This window comes from Rattus norvegicus, chromosome 5 (assembly GCF_036323735.1).
Source record: "Rattus norvegicus strain BN/NHsdMcwi chromosome 5, GRCr8, whole genome shotgun sequence".
In the NCBI taxonomy this organism is placed as follows: Eukaryota; Metazoa; Chordata; class Mammalia; order Rodentia; family Muridae; genus Rattus; species Rattus norvegicus.
Window position 1 is genome coordinate 72,944,719 of NC_086023.1, and position 18,985 is coordinate 72,963,703.

An 18,985-nucleotide genomic window follows, 5' to 3' on the forward strand; every position below is an offset into this window, starting at 1 on the left:
TCTTGTTCCTCCTCTTCACCAACCATATGCCCTACAGAGAAGCTGACTCTGTCTGCTGAGAGCTCCCTTCTGTGCTCCTGTTTCGGCACGGCGTGTGAATTCTCTCTTCTAGCTTCTGATGATGGGTTTCTTTCCATCCTCATTAGGACTTTTGAAAGCACAAATAACATGTACGTCATAGTGGGAATGAGTTGCCCTCCTCCTGATGCTAGCTTGAGTTTTCTGTGAGGTTTTTGGCTGAACCCAAGCAAAGCGTGACAGGTGACAAAGATGCCGGTACACGCTATGGAATTCTTCCTCTTCCTCCTCACCATGCCAGGCCGGCCTGCCATCTCTAGCCCCATTGTTCAGTCCGAGCAGCTGGGTCTTAGCAAGTGGTTAAAACCATGAGGTTTGCTTCAACATACATTTATCAACCCCTCCTCAGTGCTCTGTGCTGTACCTACGCGCCTTGTTTCCTAGCTCTGTTCTGACAGTGTAGAAATGAACAACTTTGCTGTAAGTGACAGCTGGACCATGCAGCCTCGATTGTTGGGAATATTTCACATGCGGCATTTATTATCATTCTCATTACTCTATGATACAGATCATGTACATGTGTGTATATGTATGTATGTGTGTGTATATCTATCATCTATCTATCTATCCATCTATCTATCCATTTACCGTCTATCCATCTATCTATCCATCCATCCATCCATCCATCCATCCATCCATCCATCCATCCATCCATCCATCCATCCATCTCTATAGATAGTCTTGCTAACATAGCAAACCATGGCTTGAATCTTTAGAAAGGTAAAGAAAGTTTACAGTTGCTCTTGCTCTTTTGCCCTCTCCCTCTCTTACTCTCAAACCCTCTTCCCCATCTGTCCCTTCCCCCCACCCCCCACCCCCGGCCTCGTGCTCATGGCCAGCCTTTCTCCTCCTCCTCCCCCTCCTCCTCCCCCTCCCCCTCCTCCTCTTCCTCCTCCCCCTCCTCCCCCTCCCCCTCCTCCTCTTCCTCCTCCCCCTCCTTCTCCTCCTCCTCCTCCTCCCCCTCTCCCTTTCCCTTCTCTCTCTCTGCACCTACTACCCTCTTAACTCCCCTTTCCATGCCCTGAATAAACCCCATTCTATATAAAAAAAAAAGAAAGAAAGTTTACAGTTGATAACAAAATTTAAGCTAATTCCTTCCCACCAAGTATGCTCCAGAGATACATATGTTAGCCCCACATGGAAGAAGAAGCTTGCAGTCTGTCAGGATCAGACTTCTTGTCCTCACAAGACCTACAAGTCCTGGTGTAGATATTAAAACTTCCCTTAGCAGCTGGGAGATGGTGGCACACGTCCTTTTTCCTTGTTTACATCTCATTTATAGTATACAAAAGACTGCTACAATGTAAAGTACTTCTTTGATATACAGTATAATACGTTCATACAACTCTGGATCACAGACACATTTTGAGTACTGCAGTGTTGAGTGATGCTTTCAGAATGATTTTGTTTGCTATTAAAACTTTAACAAATTATATGATATTTAGATAAACTTTACTGCCTGTGAATACTAATAAGCCTTTGATTGTCATTGGCTGTTAAGTTTACAGTCAATATTATATCAGTATGCTTTCCCTTCATGCGGTAACAACATAATTTAAAACATACAACTAGAATAGACTTTTATTTTTGTAAGTGATACAGAAGGCTGGACTTAATGTGTATAAGTGACCAAAGTGATCTATTCCAGTAAATGATTTCATTGCTTTCAAGTCAGAGACCAGGTTGCTTGATAGGGGGTGGTGCACGTCTTTGATCCCAGTGCTAGAGAAGCAGAGGCAGGTGAATCTCTGTGAGTTTGAGGCCAAGCTGGTCTACAGAAAAAGTTTCAGGACAGCCAAGGCTACACAGAGAAACCCAGATCTCAAAGAACAAACGAAAGTGGTGGTGTGCTTAGAGATGGCTCAGTGGTTAAGAGCACTGGCTGCTCTTCCAGAAGACCCGGGTTCAACTCCCAGCACTCACATGGCAGCTCACAACTGTCTATAACTCCTATTCCAGGGATCCAACACCCTCATACAGACAGACATACATGCAGGCAAAACACAGTTGTACATAAAATAAAAACAACTAAATTAAGAAAACATTTTCTCAGCAAATATTTACTGGGCACCTACCATATTGACAAGGTAGCACCACCTGGCAAATGTCTATGCTTCTTGGGTTTGTAAATATGTCCGCACATTTCAGGAATTAACAAAGATTGAAATCAGAAAAGTGATTTTTTATTTTTCCAGATTATAAATGCACAGTATTTTCCAAATCAGAAAAATGGAAGCTAAATTCATTAGATGTCACAAGGCAATAGAATTTGATTTTTATTATGAAAACATACCCAAATTTGAGATTTTTTTCTATTCAATACAAATTTCTAAATCATATTTTGAGGGGCCCCCTTTTCATACTTATAAAGATTGCTGTGATAGTAAATGAAATACAGTCTTTATTTCCAGTAATCCAGGCTTTGGTTGCTACACCATTAGTGGTGCTAGCTACCTCACAAAGGTTGTCAGCGTTTGGACACATTCTGGTTGTTGCTTCAGCAACAACTTGGGGGAAGCTATTGGAATCCAGTGAGGAGAAGGGAAGAGTGCTGGTAAACCCCTGCCTCGCATAGGACAGTCCTTCATAACCAACAATGTCTGCTACAACACGGCATGATACCAAGACCAAGAACCTGTGGTGGGTGACAAGCATGTGAACATTGTAACCTGATGGACTAGAACATGTACTAAGTCCAGTTTTACCTGTTTCCACTAGAAAACCTGTTATAATTTGCAAAAAGCCCATATTTTGAACATGGAGATGATAGACTGAAAATATTACCAGTAAGATACTCTGTTCTGTAATGAAGCTAAGTGGGTGAGTCAGAGGAGACTTGACAGGAGATGCTGTTTGAAATTCTGCTCAGCTTTTCAGAACCTTCCTCAGAACCTAGTTTACACAGGTCACCTTGAGCAGAAGGGCGGATGCCTATAACAGCAAGTATGTGGCAGGGTAGGTGATGGACCCTGATGGATTATCTCTCTGGTTATGATTATAACGAATAATACAAGAACAAATGACATAAGACCATAGAATTATATTTATAAACAGCTCGCCGATTCTTTTTCTCTTTCTCTCTCTCCTTCCCCCTCCCACCTCTCTCTCTCCCCTCTCTCTCTCTCTCTCTCTCTCTCTCTCTCTCTCTTTCTCTCTCATCTGTAATTTCTAGAGTGTAGTAATAGAATAGACCTCGTAGGGTTGATATAACTAAAATTGAACCAAAGAATAAATAATTGAACATTTTAAGACATTTGAAATGCCATGGAAGTTAAACATTCTGAGAGTGGGAGCAAGCGTTTACCATGATAAATGTTTGTATCCCCAAGTTAGGCTTCTCAGATTACTCATTTTGATAGCTTTTGAATAACACTACCTAGTTGCATGGATTGCCTCTGGTGTGCTTTAGATTAACTTTTGTTTTTAGTTCTGACTTTTCATTATTCAAGGGTGGGTGGTTTTTTTTTTAACCTGCTTTTGCATTAAAAAACAAACCTGTATGTCTAACTCCTTGGGTCTAAACCTCTTGTGGTAGGCATTGTTTATAATACAGCTATAAAGAAAGCAAGTATCAGGTGCTGCTTTTAAAATGACCACTGAAAACGCCTTCATGACTAACGTGAAAATATAACAACTGTGAAATGTTTGCATTGCAAGGTTTTTTCCATGGCTTCATTGAGCTTCCTCCAGCCATCAACTCTGAGCAGGCAGCAGTGGAAAGTTCCTTCCGATTGATTGTATTACAAAGGCGTTTTTCCCTTCAGTCTGTTGAATACAGGATCTACTCAGAACTGGCCTAAGTCCCAGAAGACCATTGGAGATAAAGCTATTATCCTTTCACTGTGCATTATTCTGGGAAAGTATTTATAAAATTGAGCCTCGTTGCACCTGGTGACCTCCTTCTCTGAAGGAGGGAAGGCCGGGAGGGGGTGGAGACTGTGTTCATTGAATTCAGATGAAGCGGTGTGTTGAACAGCAGAGAAACAACACTAAGCTAAGTACTTTAGTTAGTGCGGCTCGTTTTTACACATTGTTTCCATCTTGGTCTCTGAAAGACACTCTGCTGACAGTTTAGCTCAAGAAGTTAGCAGTCAGCAAACCACTGAACTGAGAATAGGACCCCTGTTGAAGGAATCGGAGAAAGAACTGGAAGAGTTTGAAGGTGCTCGAGACCCCATATGAACAACAATGCCAAGCAACCAGAGCTTCCAGGGACTAAGCCACTACCTAAAGACTATACATGGACTGACCCTGGACACTGACCTCATAGGTAGCAATGAATATCCTAGTAAGAGCACCAGTGGAAGGGGAAGCCCTGGGTCCTGCTAAGACTGAACCCCCAGTGAACTAGACTGTTGGGGGAAGGGGGACAATGGGAGGAGGGTGGGGAGGGGAACACCGATAAGAAAGGGGAGGGGGGAGGGGGATGTTTGCCCGGAAACCGGGAAAGGGAATAACACTCGAAATGTATATAAGAAATACTCAAGTTAATAAAAAAAAAAAAAAAAAAAAAAAAAAAAAAGAAGTTAGCAGTCACATCGGGTGCTCTGTGCTTGATGGCATAGTTGACATCGTTGTTTTTTTTTTCCCCCTTTTAAATGGCTATTTCTCTTTTTTTTTTTTCCTCCTTCTTTTTTCTTTTTTTCGGAGCTGGGGACCGAACCCAGGGCCTTGCGCTTGCTAGGCAAGCGCTCTACCTCTGAGCTAAATCCCCAACCCCTAAATGGCTATTTCTCAATAGGACTTGCTATTTTTAGGATTAATCTAAACTATTTGGTTGGTGTCAGTTTTCTTCCATAATTGCTATGAATACAGTTACCTTAAGACACGATAGACAATAATTTCCAGGGAGTGACACACTTAATATTCTTTTTCTTTTACCCCTTAAGTATTCAGGGTCAAACCTAGAGCTACAAACATTTTACCACCCAACATTGCCTTATCTCATGTGCTTAGACTTTTAAAGAAATTTTATCAGCATGAAAAAAAGAATAGCTGAAAATCATTTTAAAAACTTAGTCCCTTCTAAGTCTATCAAAAACAGAAAACCCTTGGGAGAACAGTGCTGTGTGACTAACGTTTCTTTAACAATGATTTTTGCATTATGTTTGCATGACACGGGTACCACTTATGTTTTGGTGGATATGTTATTGCAATTCATATCTAAACGGTTACCAGATAGTTGGCTGGTTTGAGACATTGCTTCTCATTTTTTTGTTTCTCAGAGATTTCCAAAAACTAGTTTGATTGATCAAACAAGATAAAAGTTAAAGTTAATCCCAGTTTTGTCCCAAGCAAACCAGGATGTTTTTATTTCCTTCTCCGTTTCTCTGAGATACGATCAAGTGCCTTTCCTGTAATTAACTCAGTGTGACGTTGGCCACGCAGACTTCACAGTATATTTTGGGCCTGTTTCATAGTGGTACAGTGTAAGAGTTCGTTATCATTCACAGTACCAATGAAAGCCTTTCTGTTTATATTAATCATGTTTAAATTAATAATTTATATCAATAATGTTTGCTAACTTAGAAACTGGTAGAAATTTCAGTTAGTCGGATGGTTTATGTGTGTACATGGTATGTACCCTGGGAAACCAAAGCAGCACCAACCAGCTTGCTGCTTGTACACTCGTGTGTGTTGAAGTACAGTGAACCTTCCAGTATGGAAGCCAGTCTATCTGCAGCTCAGTAAAACGGTACACACTAAAGTCAGCAGACTGTGTCATTCTGACTTTTCCGTGTTACTGAGATAAGTATTAGTCATATAACCAAAAAACCCTTTCTATAACCAACCAAAAGTTGAATTTGAGCTATTATAAGCTGTCTGGAAATTGGAGACTGCTTACCAGTTCCTGAATTTGTTCAGTGATTTATGGTTGAGGATGGTTCCTGCCTTTTAAATAAGAAAAAAAAAAAAGCGTGATGTCCCACCTTCATGCAATGCTGTGTGCAGTATATTTCAGTTATTAGTAATGGAAAATAACATGAATCAGAGACGGTTCTACAGTGGAGTGCAGGGTTTGTAGTAGTAGTCAGGTTCCTGATTGATGTCTACCAACTGCCTGCGTGTAGCTTATTTATCTCCTGGCTTGTGAGCATCCTCACGTCCATTTTATAAGCTTACAGTAAGAGATGTGTGTATCTCTGCCATCTGGCGGAGAATCCGACATGACAGTCAATAAAGGGTCCAGTAATTTAAATTCGTGCCTAAAGTACATTAAACTGTTGGTCATTTCAGAGAAAAGTGTTGTAGACGATTCATAGCCTGGATTAAGTCTGCCTTTTACAGACTGTGTAACGACTGAAGGTGTACACTGGTGTTACAGAGTTGAGGAGAGACAGTTGGAGCCTGTGCTCACCGGCTAACCTGTGACCTTCTTTCAACAGGTTCAGCACTGTGTAGCTACAACATAAAGCCTTCCGAGTACACTCTGACTGCAAAATCCTCTGCCTTTTGCCCCAAACTACCAGTACCAGCCAGGTAAATTGTATTGTAAAGTCGTTAACTTGTAGCCTTTGTTTTCATAGGTAAATGTAGCACCTTGTTGTTCTGAGAACATTGCCGTTTGATGATGCCTGCTGCCGGGGCATCCTTCTAACCGTATTTTAGAAGTATGACTAAAACAATAGCTCTTCCGTTTTGTTTCTCAAATCCTTATAAAAACTTACTCACAGACAACTTCTCTTGTTCTCAGATATTTCGAATTTCTCTCAGGGCTTTTATGGTTTTTTTTTTTAATTTTAATTCCACAATTTTTAAGTATATAAAACTCGAATCATTGTCAAATCTGCAGCAAAGTTAGATCCAATTCCCACCGTCCCCATAGAGGCCTTGAAACTGATCCCAGTAACACCAACTGAAATTGTTTTTGTTATTTACTCTGCATTTTTAAAGTATGTGAATTACCCATATTGTTGTTCCAGTTTTATCATCCTTCAGGCGTATTCTCAGTGTTAGGCTATTTGCCAGGCATTATCCAAAATCTTATTTAGCAAACATTTATTATTAAATCCTGACTGTACGTAATAGACTGAAGATGAAGAAATATTCTTTGGCAGCGGTTCCCAGTACTTAGAAGTGAAGCAAACAGAAACATGATACATAGACTTTGTTTAAAGATACAGACACTCAGGCATTAGAGAGTAGTTCTCAAAATTATGTATACATGTGCATACATTTGCGTGTGCACGCACTTTGAAGTGTTTTATCTTTCTGTCAGTGCGACAGGGAAAACCTATAGAGCTGACTAGAAGTCAGTATGTGATGGGGGGCTGTCGAGTGAAAATTTTGAGATTCGTGTATGTGAGAGCAGATCATGTCAACTTTAGGATTACTTACGGCTATAACTTTGGCTTTATTAACTTGAATTTTAAATTTTCTTTTGCAAAGTACGAAACAGACGCATCACTTAAATTCATTTCTAGCTCTTTGATCCTTGTCAAGTTGCTGCTGTCAGATCAGAATTGAAAGCCTGTAGGCATAAAGGGGCTGTTTCAGAAGAAACTTGGGGAGGATTTAAAAATTACAGCCTTAAACTCACGACTCGGGAGATTGCACTCATAGAAGTGAAGAGTGCAAGGCACACCACAGCTGCAAAGCAAAGGTGCTTTGGATCCAGTCATTGTAGAAAATGTATTGATTAGAAACAAGCCAGAGCTGGGCCTGATGGTATAGGCCTGTTATCCCAAATACTAAAGCGGCTGGAGCAGGAAGACCTCAATTTCAAGGCCTGAGCTCAATAACAAGTTTGAGGCCAGCCTAGGCACCTCAGTCAACCCTGTCTTGGAGATAACGGCTCAGTGGAGAAGAGAAGTATTTTATATGCATTTCTGCCCAACTGCTAAAGTTTGTTTTAAATGTATATTTTGAGTATAGACTCATTCTTTCTAGGCTAAAACATACTATTTAAATTTTAAAAAATAGCTGGAAAATTCTGAGCATGGAAACGAGGTTGCCTTGCTCCTACACAGTTGTGGATGGGTGTGGGTATAGCTCATATCACAACCCCATCCCCCAGCCTGTGATCCTCCCATATTGGCCAGCATTTGTTATTCACTCATTCATTCATTCATTTATTTATTCATTCATTCATCTCTTCATTCATTTTGAAACTTAGACAAGAGTCTCATGTATAACTCTGGCTGGCTTGGAACTCACTATATAGACCAAGCTGGCCTTGAACTTAGAAAGATTAGCCTGCCTGTGCCTTGCAAGTGCTGGAATTAAAAGTGTATACCACAGTTACTAGCCCTCTTTTAAATATACATGTAGGTGTGGGTAGGTGCCTGCAGAGGTCAGAAGACCATGTCCGATTCCCTGGAACCGGAGTGAGCGCCCTCCTTTCCAGTGTGCTCCTCCTTTCACACCTCCTCTTCCTCTCCCCCGAGGAACATAGTGTCCTCCTGAGACAGAGCAGCAGGGACTTGGGTTCAAGCAAGTCGTGACTTCTGAACTTGAGTTTGAAATATTCTGTTGGGAAGTAGAAAAGGGCACACCGGTCACATTGATTTCCAGCTCTTTCAGTCTTGTTAAACTGCTGCTGGAAAAATCAAGACTTAAGTCTGCAGACGTGAAAACAAAGGGACTGTTTTCAGCGATCCTCAGTAAGAAAAACCTAAAATTTATAGTCTGTGGAGGTACTTTGTCCCATTGTTCTATTTATCAGCTGGAATGAGTCTCTTGAGCTGTGTGTAAATCAAGTTTCTCCATGAATAAATAGAAATAGGCATTTTCCGTTGCCCTGCAAAGACACCATGACCAAGGCAACTCTTACAAAGGGAAACATTTAATTGGGTCTGGTTTACAGGTTCAGAGGTTTAGTGCATTCTCATGGCAGAAAGCACGGCAGTGTGCAGGTAGACATGGTGCTGGAGAGGGAGCTGAGAGCTCTATATCTTGATCTGCAGAGAGCAGATGGACACTTTGCTCTACACAGGGTGTAGCTTGAGCATAGAAAACCTCAAAGCACGCCTCCACAGTGACACACTTCCTTCAGAAAGGCCACACCTACTCAAGTAAGGTCACACCTCCCAACAGTGCCAATCCCTGTGAACCAAGGATTCCAATTTATGAGTATATTGGGGCCAAACTTGTTCAAACCACCAACCACCACAATTCATATTCACAAAAATGTTTCAGGGATTAGGATAATGCCTGTGAAGTGTTCATTTTTGTTCTTGGCACCCAGCTTGAGAAGTATTCTCTCTCCCTACTTCTAGAGCCCTTCTGCTTACCCAGACCTTCCTGGGTGCCCAGAGGGGTACAGCTGATGATGACAGTGCCCAACTTAGCAAAAGCAACTGCAGACTGCTTTGCAGTAAAACGCTAATATGCATTAAAACTCAGATGGCCCGAGAGCTTTGAGGTTTTAAGAGAAAATGGCTAGAAAGGGCTAAGGTTTACCCAAATTCATACCTGTGCTGGACGCAGTGCCAAGTGGAGTAGCAATGTGGGGAGTACCCACCCTGAATGCTTGCTGCAGTATTGCACACAGGGAAGGATAACAACAGGGACAGAAGACAGTCTCTCGGTTTGTCAGCTTTCTTAGGCTCCTCTTGATACCAGAATGGTTGCTGGTGCCGGGCAGTTAACATAGTGCTGAGGTGAGACATGAATAGTCAAGAAGCAGTATTCCTATCGATGGATGAATTGATTTACAAATCACTTCCTGTGTCTGACCAACATCCCATTCCTCGTGTGTATTACTCTATCATTGAACCCTCACAAAACCTGTGCAGATTTTGCCCCTGATTTGTAGATGAAGAAAATGGAAGATGAGAGAAAGTAGGTTACCCAAGGCCACGCAGTAATTGCCGTGAGTCAGTGTGAGCTGAGATCTTATAGGATTCTGTGGCAGTTGCTGCTGTTTCTAAGGTGTATAAAGGGGTAAGGAGAGGGAACATAAAGTGAAATATACAAAGAATACTTTATATAACTGCTAAACTCTTCCTGACTTTAGTTCCTGCTTTTCAGACACCACAGAGATCTTTCTAGAACGCTTTATTGTTATTCTTTTCTCGACGCTACGAGCTAGAAATCATGTGTGGTTGTTTAGTTTTAGCTTGAGGTTCTGAAGTCGCGAGTGAGATGCTGATCTCGGCCTCCTCTTATGAAGGCACACAGAGCAGATATTTTATCAGGAACCATGGGCATTAGGGATCTCCTTCCCTGTGGTAGTCAGGACTCAAACGGGAGGTGAACAGTGCGTTTGCCCAGGTAATATACACTCTACCTATGAGTGGCTCATTTTTAAAAGTATCTTTAAAAGACTTGCTACACATACATTTTGTTCTTGTTGGCTAATATTTCAGTAATGTGAAATGCCAGGCCCTACAGGACACACACTGACTTCTTCAAGATGCATTAGCCTGTGGCCTTGAAAGAGAGAGAAACTTACTGTCGAGAGAATTCTTTATGATGTGTGCCCTCTTCATTAAGTAAAGACTATATCATATAGGCTAGACAATAGTACAGACATGATCTCATATACCAGGAGCTCAGAAGTGTTTTCTCGGGGGATGCGAAATGACATAATTCATTTTGAATTCACCATGTTAAATAGGACTTCAGTGGTAAAATAAAACACAAGCATTTCCATGTAAGAAGTACTCAAAATAAAAGGAATTCTGTGAGAGTAAACTGATTTGAGTGTATTTTATCCAGGTATGAACTTGTCCAAGAATAAATTTAATAGCTAAAAATTTTAAATAATTAAGCTTTACAATGAAAAGCCGGGTGATGTTGGCACACGCCTTTAATCCCAGCACTAGGGAGGCGGATCTCTGAATTTGAGGCCAACCTGGCCTACAGAGTGAGCTCGAGGGCAGCCTGACCTTTGCAGAAAATCCCTATCTCAAAAAACAAAACAAAACAAAAAAGGAAAGATAAAATGCAAAACTAAATATGGTGGTATAAAAATAACCTATAATTCCAGCACTGGGGAAGTTGAGATGTGGGGGCAGGGGGATTGCTATGAGTTTGAGAGGAGCCTAGACTACTAGAGACTGTGTATCAGAAACTAAAGAGCAGCAACAGAAAAGTTCAAGGGGCTAAGAATATAGATAAGTGACAGAATCCATGGCCCATGGCCCCGAGTTCAGTAGTAAGGAGTGGGAAAAGAATGAAGGAAGAAAGGAAGGCGGGAAGGGAGAAAGAAGGAAAGCAGGACAGCAAACAGAGATCCGGTGTTTTTTGCTTCATGGCTATGTATTTAATTTTATTTTTGAATAATGCATCCATAAATCCTTCCTATTTTTCTCTTATTTGTTTTCGTTCAAAGCAGATTTTGACCATTTTGACTATAGTCAATGCAGTTAACTTGTTTTTGGTATTTTTATACTTTAAAATCGAGAGCTACCAAGTCTTTTTTTTTTTTTTTTAACTAACATACAGTAAATTGTAAAGAAAAAGGATACTGTTGTTTTGCCCCAATTCTTTGGAGGGTATTTGCAAAAGAGTGGGCCAAGTGACAGTTCCAAGCTGCCTGACTAGGCATTTCTTCCTAAATAGATGGAGAGGATTAGTATTCTAAAAGTACAGTCCTTCTTTTTTTCAAGCTGCTCTCTTCCTTCTAAATTGATAAGGAAGCAAGCACTATGCTTGTCGTGAGAACTGGAATCATTGTCTTATGGGCCAGCTCTTGAGTGACGGTGGTGATGCTGATGACCTGAGGAGACTTAGAAAACAAAACCGAGAAGACAATGGCTTGTAAGTGCAGTGTCAGGAGAATTAGGGCTTTAATGTCTGATAGGAAACAACAAAAGAGTATTCAGGACTAGTGAAGAAGACAGTGTGTCCCTTTCAGGTTAAAGGTAGAGGCAAGTGAGGTCAGCTAGAGCTAAGTCAGAGATGACAGGCCAACACACACAGAAGGTAGAAATGCAAGTGACTGTAGACCAGAGAACATTTGACCACTAAAGATGCAGAGCCAACCTTCTGTGTGTGTGTGTGTGTGTGTGTGTGTGTGCGCGCGCGCGTGTGCGCACGCTTGTGAGTTGGAAGTGTAGTTAGACAGAGATTCTGACTTGACAGAAAAGACATCCCTCTAGACAACATTAGGAAAAAATAATTATAACCTGCCAGTTATAACAGTGTCAGTTTAAAGACTTCTGCCCTAAATCAGCCTCTGTTGACTTACAGATTTATAGCTAATCCATTTTAATTCTTGTAGCGATTCTAACTACATTTATTTCACTTAAAAATGTTATGTAATTTGATACCTTTTCTCATTTTTAATGACATAATGTTGTTCAAGAAACAGTTGCTCAGAATGTTCTAGCCTCCTACAATTTAAAATAAAGTGTTAGGAATTTGGCCTTGACTCTAGGGAGTTCGTTCAATGCCATTTTGGAAGTATGCACATACAGGCAGGTACACAGATAATGGGTTTAAAAAGTGAATATTCACGTTATAGTGTTACAACATCATTTTTGGATACATTTTACTGAAAACACCCAAGGTAAGGCTTCATCTTTAGAATGACTTTGTTTTCTGTAACGTCTAGTAGTATGAATGGCACTGTTCATTGCCACCCGTGTTCATTTAATGGCATTTAATGAGAACAGATACATAGTTCACTCACTAAAAGAATTTTTTTTGAGGAAGGAAACAAAGACAGCGTTTTGCTTCAAGTCAGTTATTGTTTTCTTGAGATTAGAAGCCTTGAAGTTTGGTGTCCAACCGTATAATTTTACCCACTAATTAGACCAATATTTGAGATTGAGGACACAAAAACAAGTCTTCAGTCCAGTCTTAGACCTGCCACTTGTCACACAAACAGCTCTAATCAGGTTAGCTTTGTGCAAGGATGGCCAAATGTTACCTTAGTTTGTACACATCTATTTATACCTATGTATTTATATGTATGAGCTCTCCTAAAAGTCTAGTGTTCCTGGTTCACTATGTATATGTGTGTTATTCTCTCAGAAGCTGAAGCAGATCCATGTTATTACAAGTCAGATTCGAGTCATGCCTCATACATACCTATGTTCTCTCACACGTCCCAGCTATAGTACAGGGAAGCTTGGATTAAATGCCTAAATCATTTTCTTTTTTTCTAGACACATATCATATATATGATATATGTATATCATATATATCACTTACGTAACATGTAAATGGTAAAGAAATTTGCTGGAGTATAGTTGAGTAGTAGAGCAATTGTCTGGCATGCCTGAGATCCTCCCTGGGTTCACTACCAAACTGAAAAAGGAAACAGTCCTGATTTCCATGACCCTAACAAGTCATGTATTTTTCACTTTTTAGTAAAGTATTTTGTCGTTCCCATATTTGTGTATAATCTTTTATACAGAGATATCACCACTACCTTATATGTGACTTCCCCATGTATTTCTGTGTTATGAACATTTCTATAGATTAGTTCTAATGGCTGTTTTAAGTTGATGTCTGTTAATGTCTTGGCATACTTTTGTTTAAATGAGGGTATCTAAGCTCGTGCCCTAACCACCTCTATTAATATGAGGTTTCCTACGACGGTTTAAAAGAGGAAACATTCTATTAATGGTGGCCCATTTCACGTAAAAAGCATGTGTGTACGTTTACTTTTAAGTTGCTCTTGGCAGAAGTTCATTTCCCACGGAATGAAGTACATGCTCGTCAACTCCGCCATCTGCTCCTGCTAGATGTGCAGTCCCGAGTGCTTGCTTTTGCTTCTGGTAGTTCTCCATGCATATGTGTATGTGTGTATTTCTCTTCAGAAGGGGAGGGTAACGTCTTCTGTCGGAATGCACACTCCACCCTCTCTGATAAGCTTGTGGTAAGATTAGCTTCCTTTACGCACAGCGGTCATCTCCTTAGCGCACAGCACTTAGCTCCCATGACGCGCAGGGTGGAGTGTATTGCAGCCATATTCACCTCTCATTTGTGTGTTTGATGTGGCATTTATATTACGTAGGAGTAATTTTTTTTCTGATTTTTTTTTCTTGTGTCACCAGTGCACCTATTCCATTCTTCCATCGCTGTGCTCCTGTGAACATTTCCTGCTATGCCAAGTTTGCAGAGGCCCTGATCACCTTTGTCAGTGACAATAGTGTCTTACACAGGCTGATTAGTGGAGTAATGACCAGCAAAGAAATTATATTGGGACTTTGCTTGTTATCACTAGGTAATTGTTTTTCTCATTATTAGCTGTTTCATAGTACTGCAGATGGCTGTTCTGTCTTTAGCCAAAATATGCATACAGTTGGGGATCGGTGTAAAATGTTTGACTGCCCGTGGCCAAAATAACTGTTTCAGATTACATTTACTTATAAATATATACATAAATGTATGTATGGCATATATCTGAAACTCTTGTTGCTTTGTTTTTTGCTTTGATTAAAGACTTGTTTCCCCACGCTTGGTTACTGTCAGAGTTGATTATCTTTAATATTAGCCAGAGGCTCCTCTGAATGATTTATCAATCCTCTTGTTTTTAGATATCATTCCAAAGGTATATTTATACATAAGAGAAGCTATTCTATATAGAGAGAACATATAAGAATCTTATATATTATAAGAGCATAGATTTACTTTTGATGTATGTAATTTTACATTTTTGCTATAGTTTATAGTATTATTGCCTTGCTGGGAGAAATGAGGAAATCTCCACTTGTTAGCCGGAGAATTATTTAGTCAATAATTAGATTCTAAAAGTTAATATTATTTTGAAAATTTAAAAAAAAAACCCTACATGATTCTAAAACTATAGAATTGCCTATGAAAGTTTATAAGATTTCTTACTTGGGAGAGATGAGCTAGTAGGAACCAAACAACTATTTTATTGCATAAGTAAAGTTAGTGTTGGTGTATGTTTAATAGCAGTTGTATTCATGGAGACAGTGTTTTCTTTTTGCATAGTGGTACATGACTCAGTTTAAGTAATGCCGCTGTACACATGAATTATAGGTCTGTGATGTTTCAAAGACTCACATCTGTTCTCTTATTCCTGTCCCTTTACGGTTCAAATAGTACCTTTAAACTCCTATACACAGACCTAACCATTTCTTTAGCTTTGTAGATGGCCCACAGAAATGTGACTGGAAAAAAAAGTCACTTGGTTTTCTGAAATGGTTGATACTTTAACCAAAAACACATGCACAAACTTTAAGATTAATAATGTGAATTCATTGGAATTCCACTTTTATTAGAATATTCCTCTCCTGCTGCAGAAGAAAAGAATATAAGTCCATGATATCTTTGTTCATTTCTTTGTGGAGTGGGCTTCAGATGATTAAATGTTTACAAAGTGTTATTCAGAACTGTTATTTCTCACATGACGGTTAAGTGCCCCCTTTTTCAGGAATTTTAATTATGTTTTTGGCTCACTGGCATTGAGTTGGGGATAGATAAGGGAGTTTTCTGAGTAACTCAACCCAAGGAACAGAGGAAAAGGTTTGCAGTGAGTTGAGAAATGAGGTCCATGGGGATTTGGCTTTAGTACTTTAAGGATTGTATATTATATAATATATTATATTATATAGTAGGCTCATACCCCCTATATGAGTTGTACAGTTAAATGTAAACTATTAGACAATGTTAAAATGCCATCTAGTTTGTTGAGTTAGAGAAGTTTGTCCTGAGACAGTACAGGCTGCTCGGGGCAGTAATTGGTCTGTAGCTACACGTTATGGTTTGTGTGTGTGTTTTCGTTTTGGTCACCAACATGACATGTCATGCTCTACACCTGTTGTGCTGATGTCTGTGTGCATGTCTGATGTCACCCTGGTTGCTGTGCAGTCAGCATTCACATTAGCATGCGTTCTCTTCTGTAGTTTGTAACCCACGCAGTTAGGACCTTTGGTTTTCTGACATGCTGTTTAGATGTGTGAACCATAGTATCAGAAACAGCCTGTCCCTTTCCAAAACTGTGGTCATGAACTAAGTCCAATAGCATCAAATTATTCCTGTAGGAAAAACAACACTCGTGTGTCTTTCTCTTTGTGTCCCCTTGTGTTTTTCAAACGATATCCTCTGTGTTCTCTGTCTTCCCTGCAGTTCTGTCCATGATTTTGATGGTGATTATCCGGTATATCTCAAGAGTGCTAGTGTGGATCCTAACGATTCTGGTCATCCTGGGTTCACTAGGTAAGCGCTTCTCTTCCTCTTTGTTTTCATGATGCCTAATTGATTTCATGGTGGAAACTGAAATAAAAAGAAGAAAATGAAATTTTTATTTTCCTGTGCTATTTCTTCTTCTCCAGAACGAGTGTTTATTTTTGCCTCGGGGGGGTTATCATAATTAGAGTCTCATTTCCTCATTTCACTCTGGTTAGCACTTGAAACACATCCCCTTTTCTCTGTGCATGAGTAAGAGCACACAGCATTTAATTAACATTTTGAGCTGCGTTGCCTGACTCCCCATTTGTGTCTCTAATCTGACTAGTGCCCGTCCTTCTGCTGTTCACACCTGCCTTTACATTTCCCTCTCCCTTGTGTTTCTATATGCACTGTTTTCTGACAGTCTTCACTGTATCTAAGCTATTCCTACTTTCACAATTGGTAACCTGTGTTTAATTGTAAGATACTGATAATCCTGTGATTGTCAAAGATGGAGTCATATGATAGCGTTGCCTTTTCACAGTTAGCACATTCCTACCTTCCTGCGCTACAGACTCCCCTCTGTTCACTCATGCCTCTTAGCCTTGTCAAATAACCAGAGCTTTTACATCCAAGGTATTATTATATTTAAAATATTGTTTTTACACACTGTGCCTTAAGAGTTTATTTAGCCTTGCCTTGAAAGGTCTTCGACTTACATTTACATTTAAGGTTCGGTTTCTTGGACTAATCTTCTGGATCCTGTGCCTGTAAGGCTTTCTGAGTTTGTCATTTGGCTCACCTATGTATTGACTGAATTCAGATGATGTATTCACGAGGGACTTAATGGATTCTGCATTTTCCCAGTTCTTGATGATCCAATATTGCCTTTACCTTGACGTGCACATTTTGGATTCTCTGGGTAGAAGCATATTCAGGCACATATGTTCCTTCCTGCCTTCACTCTACCCCCAGAATCCTCAGAATGACCATATTGCATTTTGTTTCTTTGCCTGATTTCACCCCTTAGAGATTTTTATGTGTTGTCCTGTAGCCCTATAATGTAAAGGTTTTAAAAGATGAGTTTGTTTCCTAGCCTCGCCTGGCGTCTTTTGGGGATGGCTCCTTCCCACCTCTGAAGCACTGTTTTTGTTTCTATATCTGATCATTGTTCCTGTCCCAGGGGTTTATTTCTTCTAAAACTTGTTGCTTATTCTGTGATAGTTTACAGTCCTCTGAACAGCCTTGCTATTCTCTCTTACACTGGGATGAGTTGGTCGGGCTGACTCTGTTCCCTCTTGGTTCATTTTCCCACTGTCAGTCCACGTCTGGCAAGACAGGGAGGGCCTGAGATTCGATCCTTAGTTCCACTCTATCTCTTCTTCCTCCTCTCCTCTGCGTTTTTCTTTTGCCCGCCAGCCTTTGAGTCTGACTCATGTTCAGATACATAGCTTTCATCATAAACCTAAGTCTACCACAGTAGCACATGGTATTTCCTGTTACTTAGCTTCCCCCAATTTCAGTTTTCCTGTTTGCGAAATGAATGATGACCGTTTACTGTGGGTCACAGCAGTAGAGGGATCAGCGCAGGAGTTAGCACCCGCTAAGTGGCGTCATCCCTGAAGTAGGTGCATTCAGTCTGATCTCCCAGAGCTTCAGCTCCTCTCAGAACGGTCTATTCCTGTTTGTAGAGAATGCAGAATTGCTTTGGTTTTCCGATGTGTTGAGCAGTTTCCCAAGCAGCTTTCTGGTACCTTGGGGGCTTCCAAGAGGAAGAAATATTTTTACATACTTTTAACTAGTTTGGTTTCCACCAGTTTTCGTTAGAAGAAAACTCATTTACTATTCACCAGCAAGCATGACAGGGAACCTATAGATGGAGGTCTGGTTGATAAGTGCAGAACTTAGTCCAGTTTTTATCTGTCAGACATGATTTATACTACTCTCCCTCAACTCTGCTTTGAATGGCCCTTCCTTGTGGTAGCCAGTGACTCTTTTCCAGGGAAGTCTGGCATACGGGTATCCTTCCACCCATACCTCCTAGCATGTCTTTCTTGCTACTCACTTTAGAATGGATCAGTGGTCTCTGTAGGCTTAGAGAAGGAACTCCCCTAGTACTCATGGTCTTGCCTCAGCCTCCTAGACTTCCTTCTGGAATGCTCTTTCCCTGGGCACTCTCAGAAGCTGATCTCTCTCAGGCGTTATTGTCTTGCCCACACACATCATCTCAGGGAGGCCTTGTTATCAGTGTTTTAAAAAAGCTGCAGCACCTTCCTCAGCCCAGCCCTGTCCTGTCTAGATTTCCCCCTTAGATTTTACATTCTCTTGTGAGTTGTTTCTGTAAGCTTCCATTTCCTCATTGCTGTGTAAGCTCAGTGAGCAGAGACGGTGAGGATCTGTTTACTGCCCTGTCCCTGGTGGATAGGTGCTAAATAAATGCCTTGAGTGAAAATTGTGGTATATATGGACGTGGGTTTGCCTTGCTCTTCAGCCTTTTCATGTCTGAGCTAGTATTAGAGATAAAAGTTCTTCATGCTCAGAACCCAGTGCATTCAGAGATTTCCTGCTTTGTTCCCACCTTTGGGGAGAACTACTCTTTCATACACTCTGTCTGTTATTCGTTATTTCATCTCTGTTCAAACATTTAATCAACTGCATGGCGGTCGGCACCAGGCTTTGTTTTTACCAGTTTCTCTTGGAGGTATCTGTTGTTACAGCTTCATGGTCAGTGATGGATAAGTTGAGAAAGTCTAATCGATACACTGAAGGACCTGTAGACACTTAATATGGAAGCTACCTTCCTTCTTGTGATACCAAAGACAACCACATGCTTTCTAGTTAAGTGAATTGTCACTGTGTCCCAAATGGTGAT

The 18,985-nt window shown here is 40.5% G+C and overlaps 1 protein-coding gene across 8 annotated transcripts in view; it reads left to right on the top strand.

Annotated features, from left to right (window-relative positions):
* The window catches only part of Slc44a1 (solute carrier family 44 member 1), a 179,957-nt gene that overhangs the window by 87,396 nt on the left and 73,576 nt on the right, over positions 1 to 18,985 (top strand). For 7 of the 8 annotated variants that reach the window (XM_008763717.3, XM_008763716.4, XM_039110883.2 and 4 more), the window contains 3 exons: positions 6,465 to 6,558; positions 14,031 to 14,200; positions 16,072 to 16,161. In XM_008763717.3, the coding sequence (XP_008761939.1) occupies positions 6,465 to 6,558; positions 14,031 to 14,200; positions 16,072 to 16,161 (354 nt within the window). The remainder of the gene's footprint in view (positions 1 to 6,464; positions 6,559 to 14,030; positions 14,201 to 16,071; positions 16,162 to 18,985) is intronic. The other variant, XM_039110886.2, reaches the window with a different exon arrangement.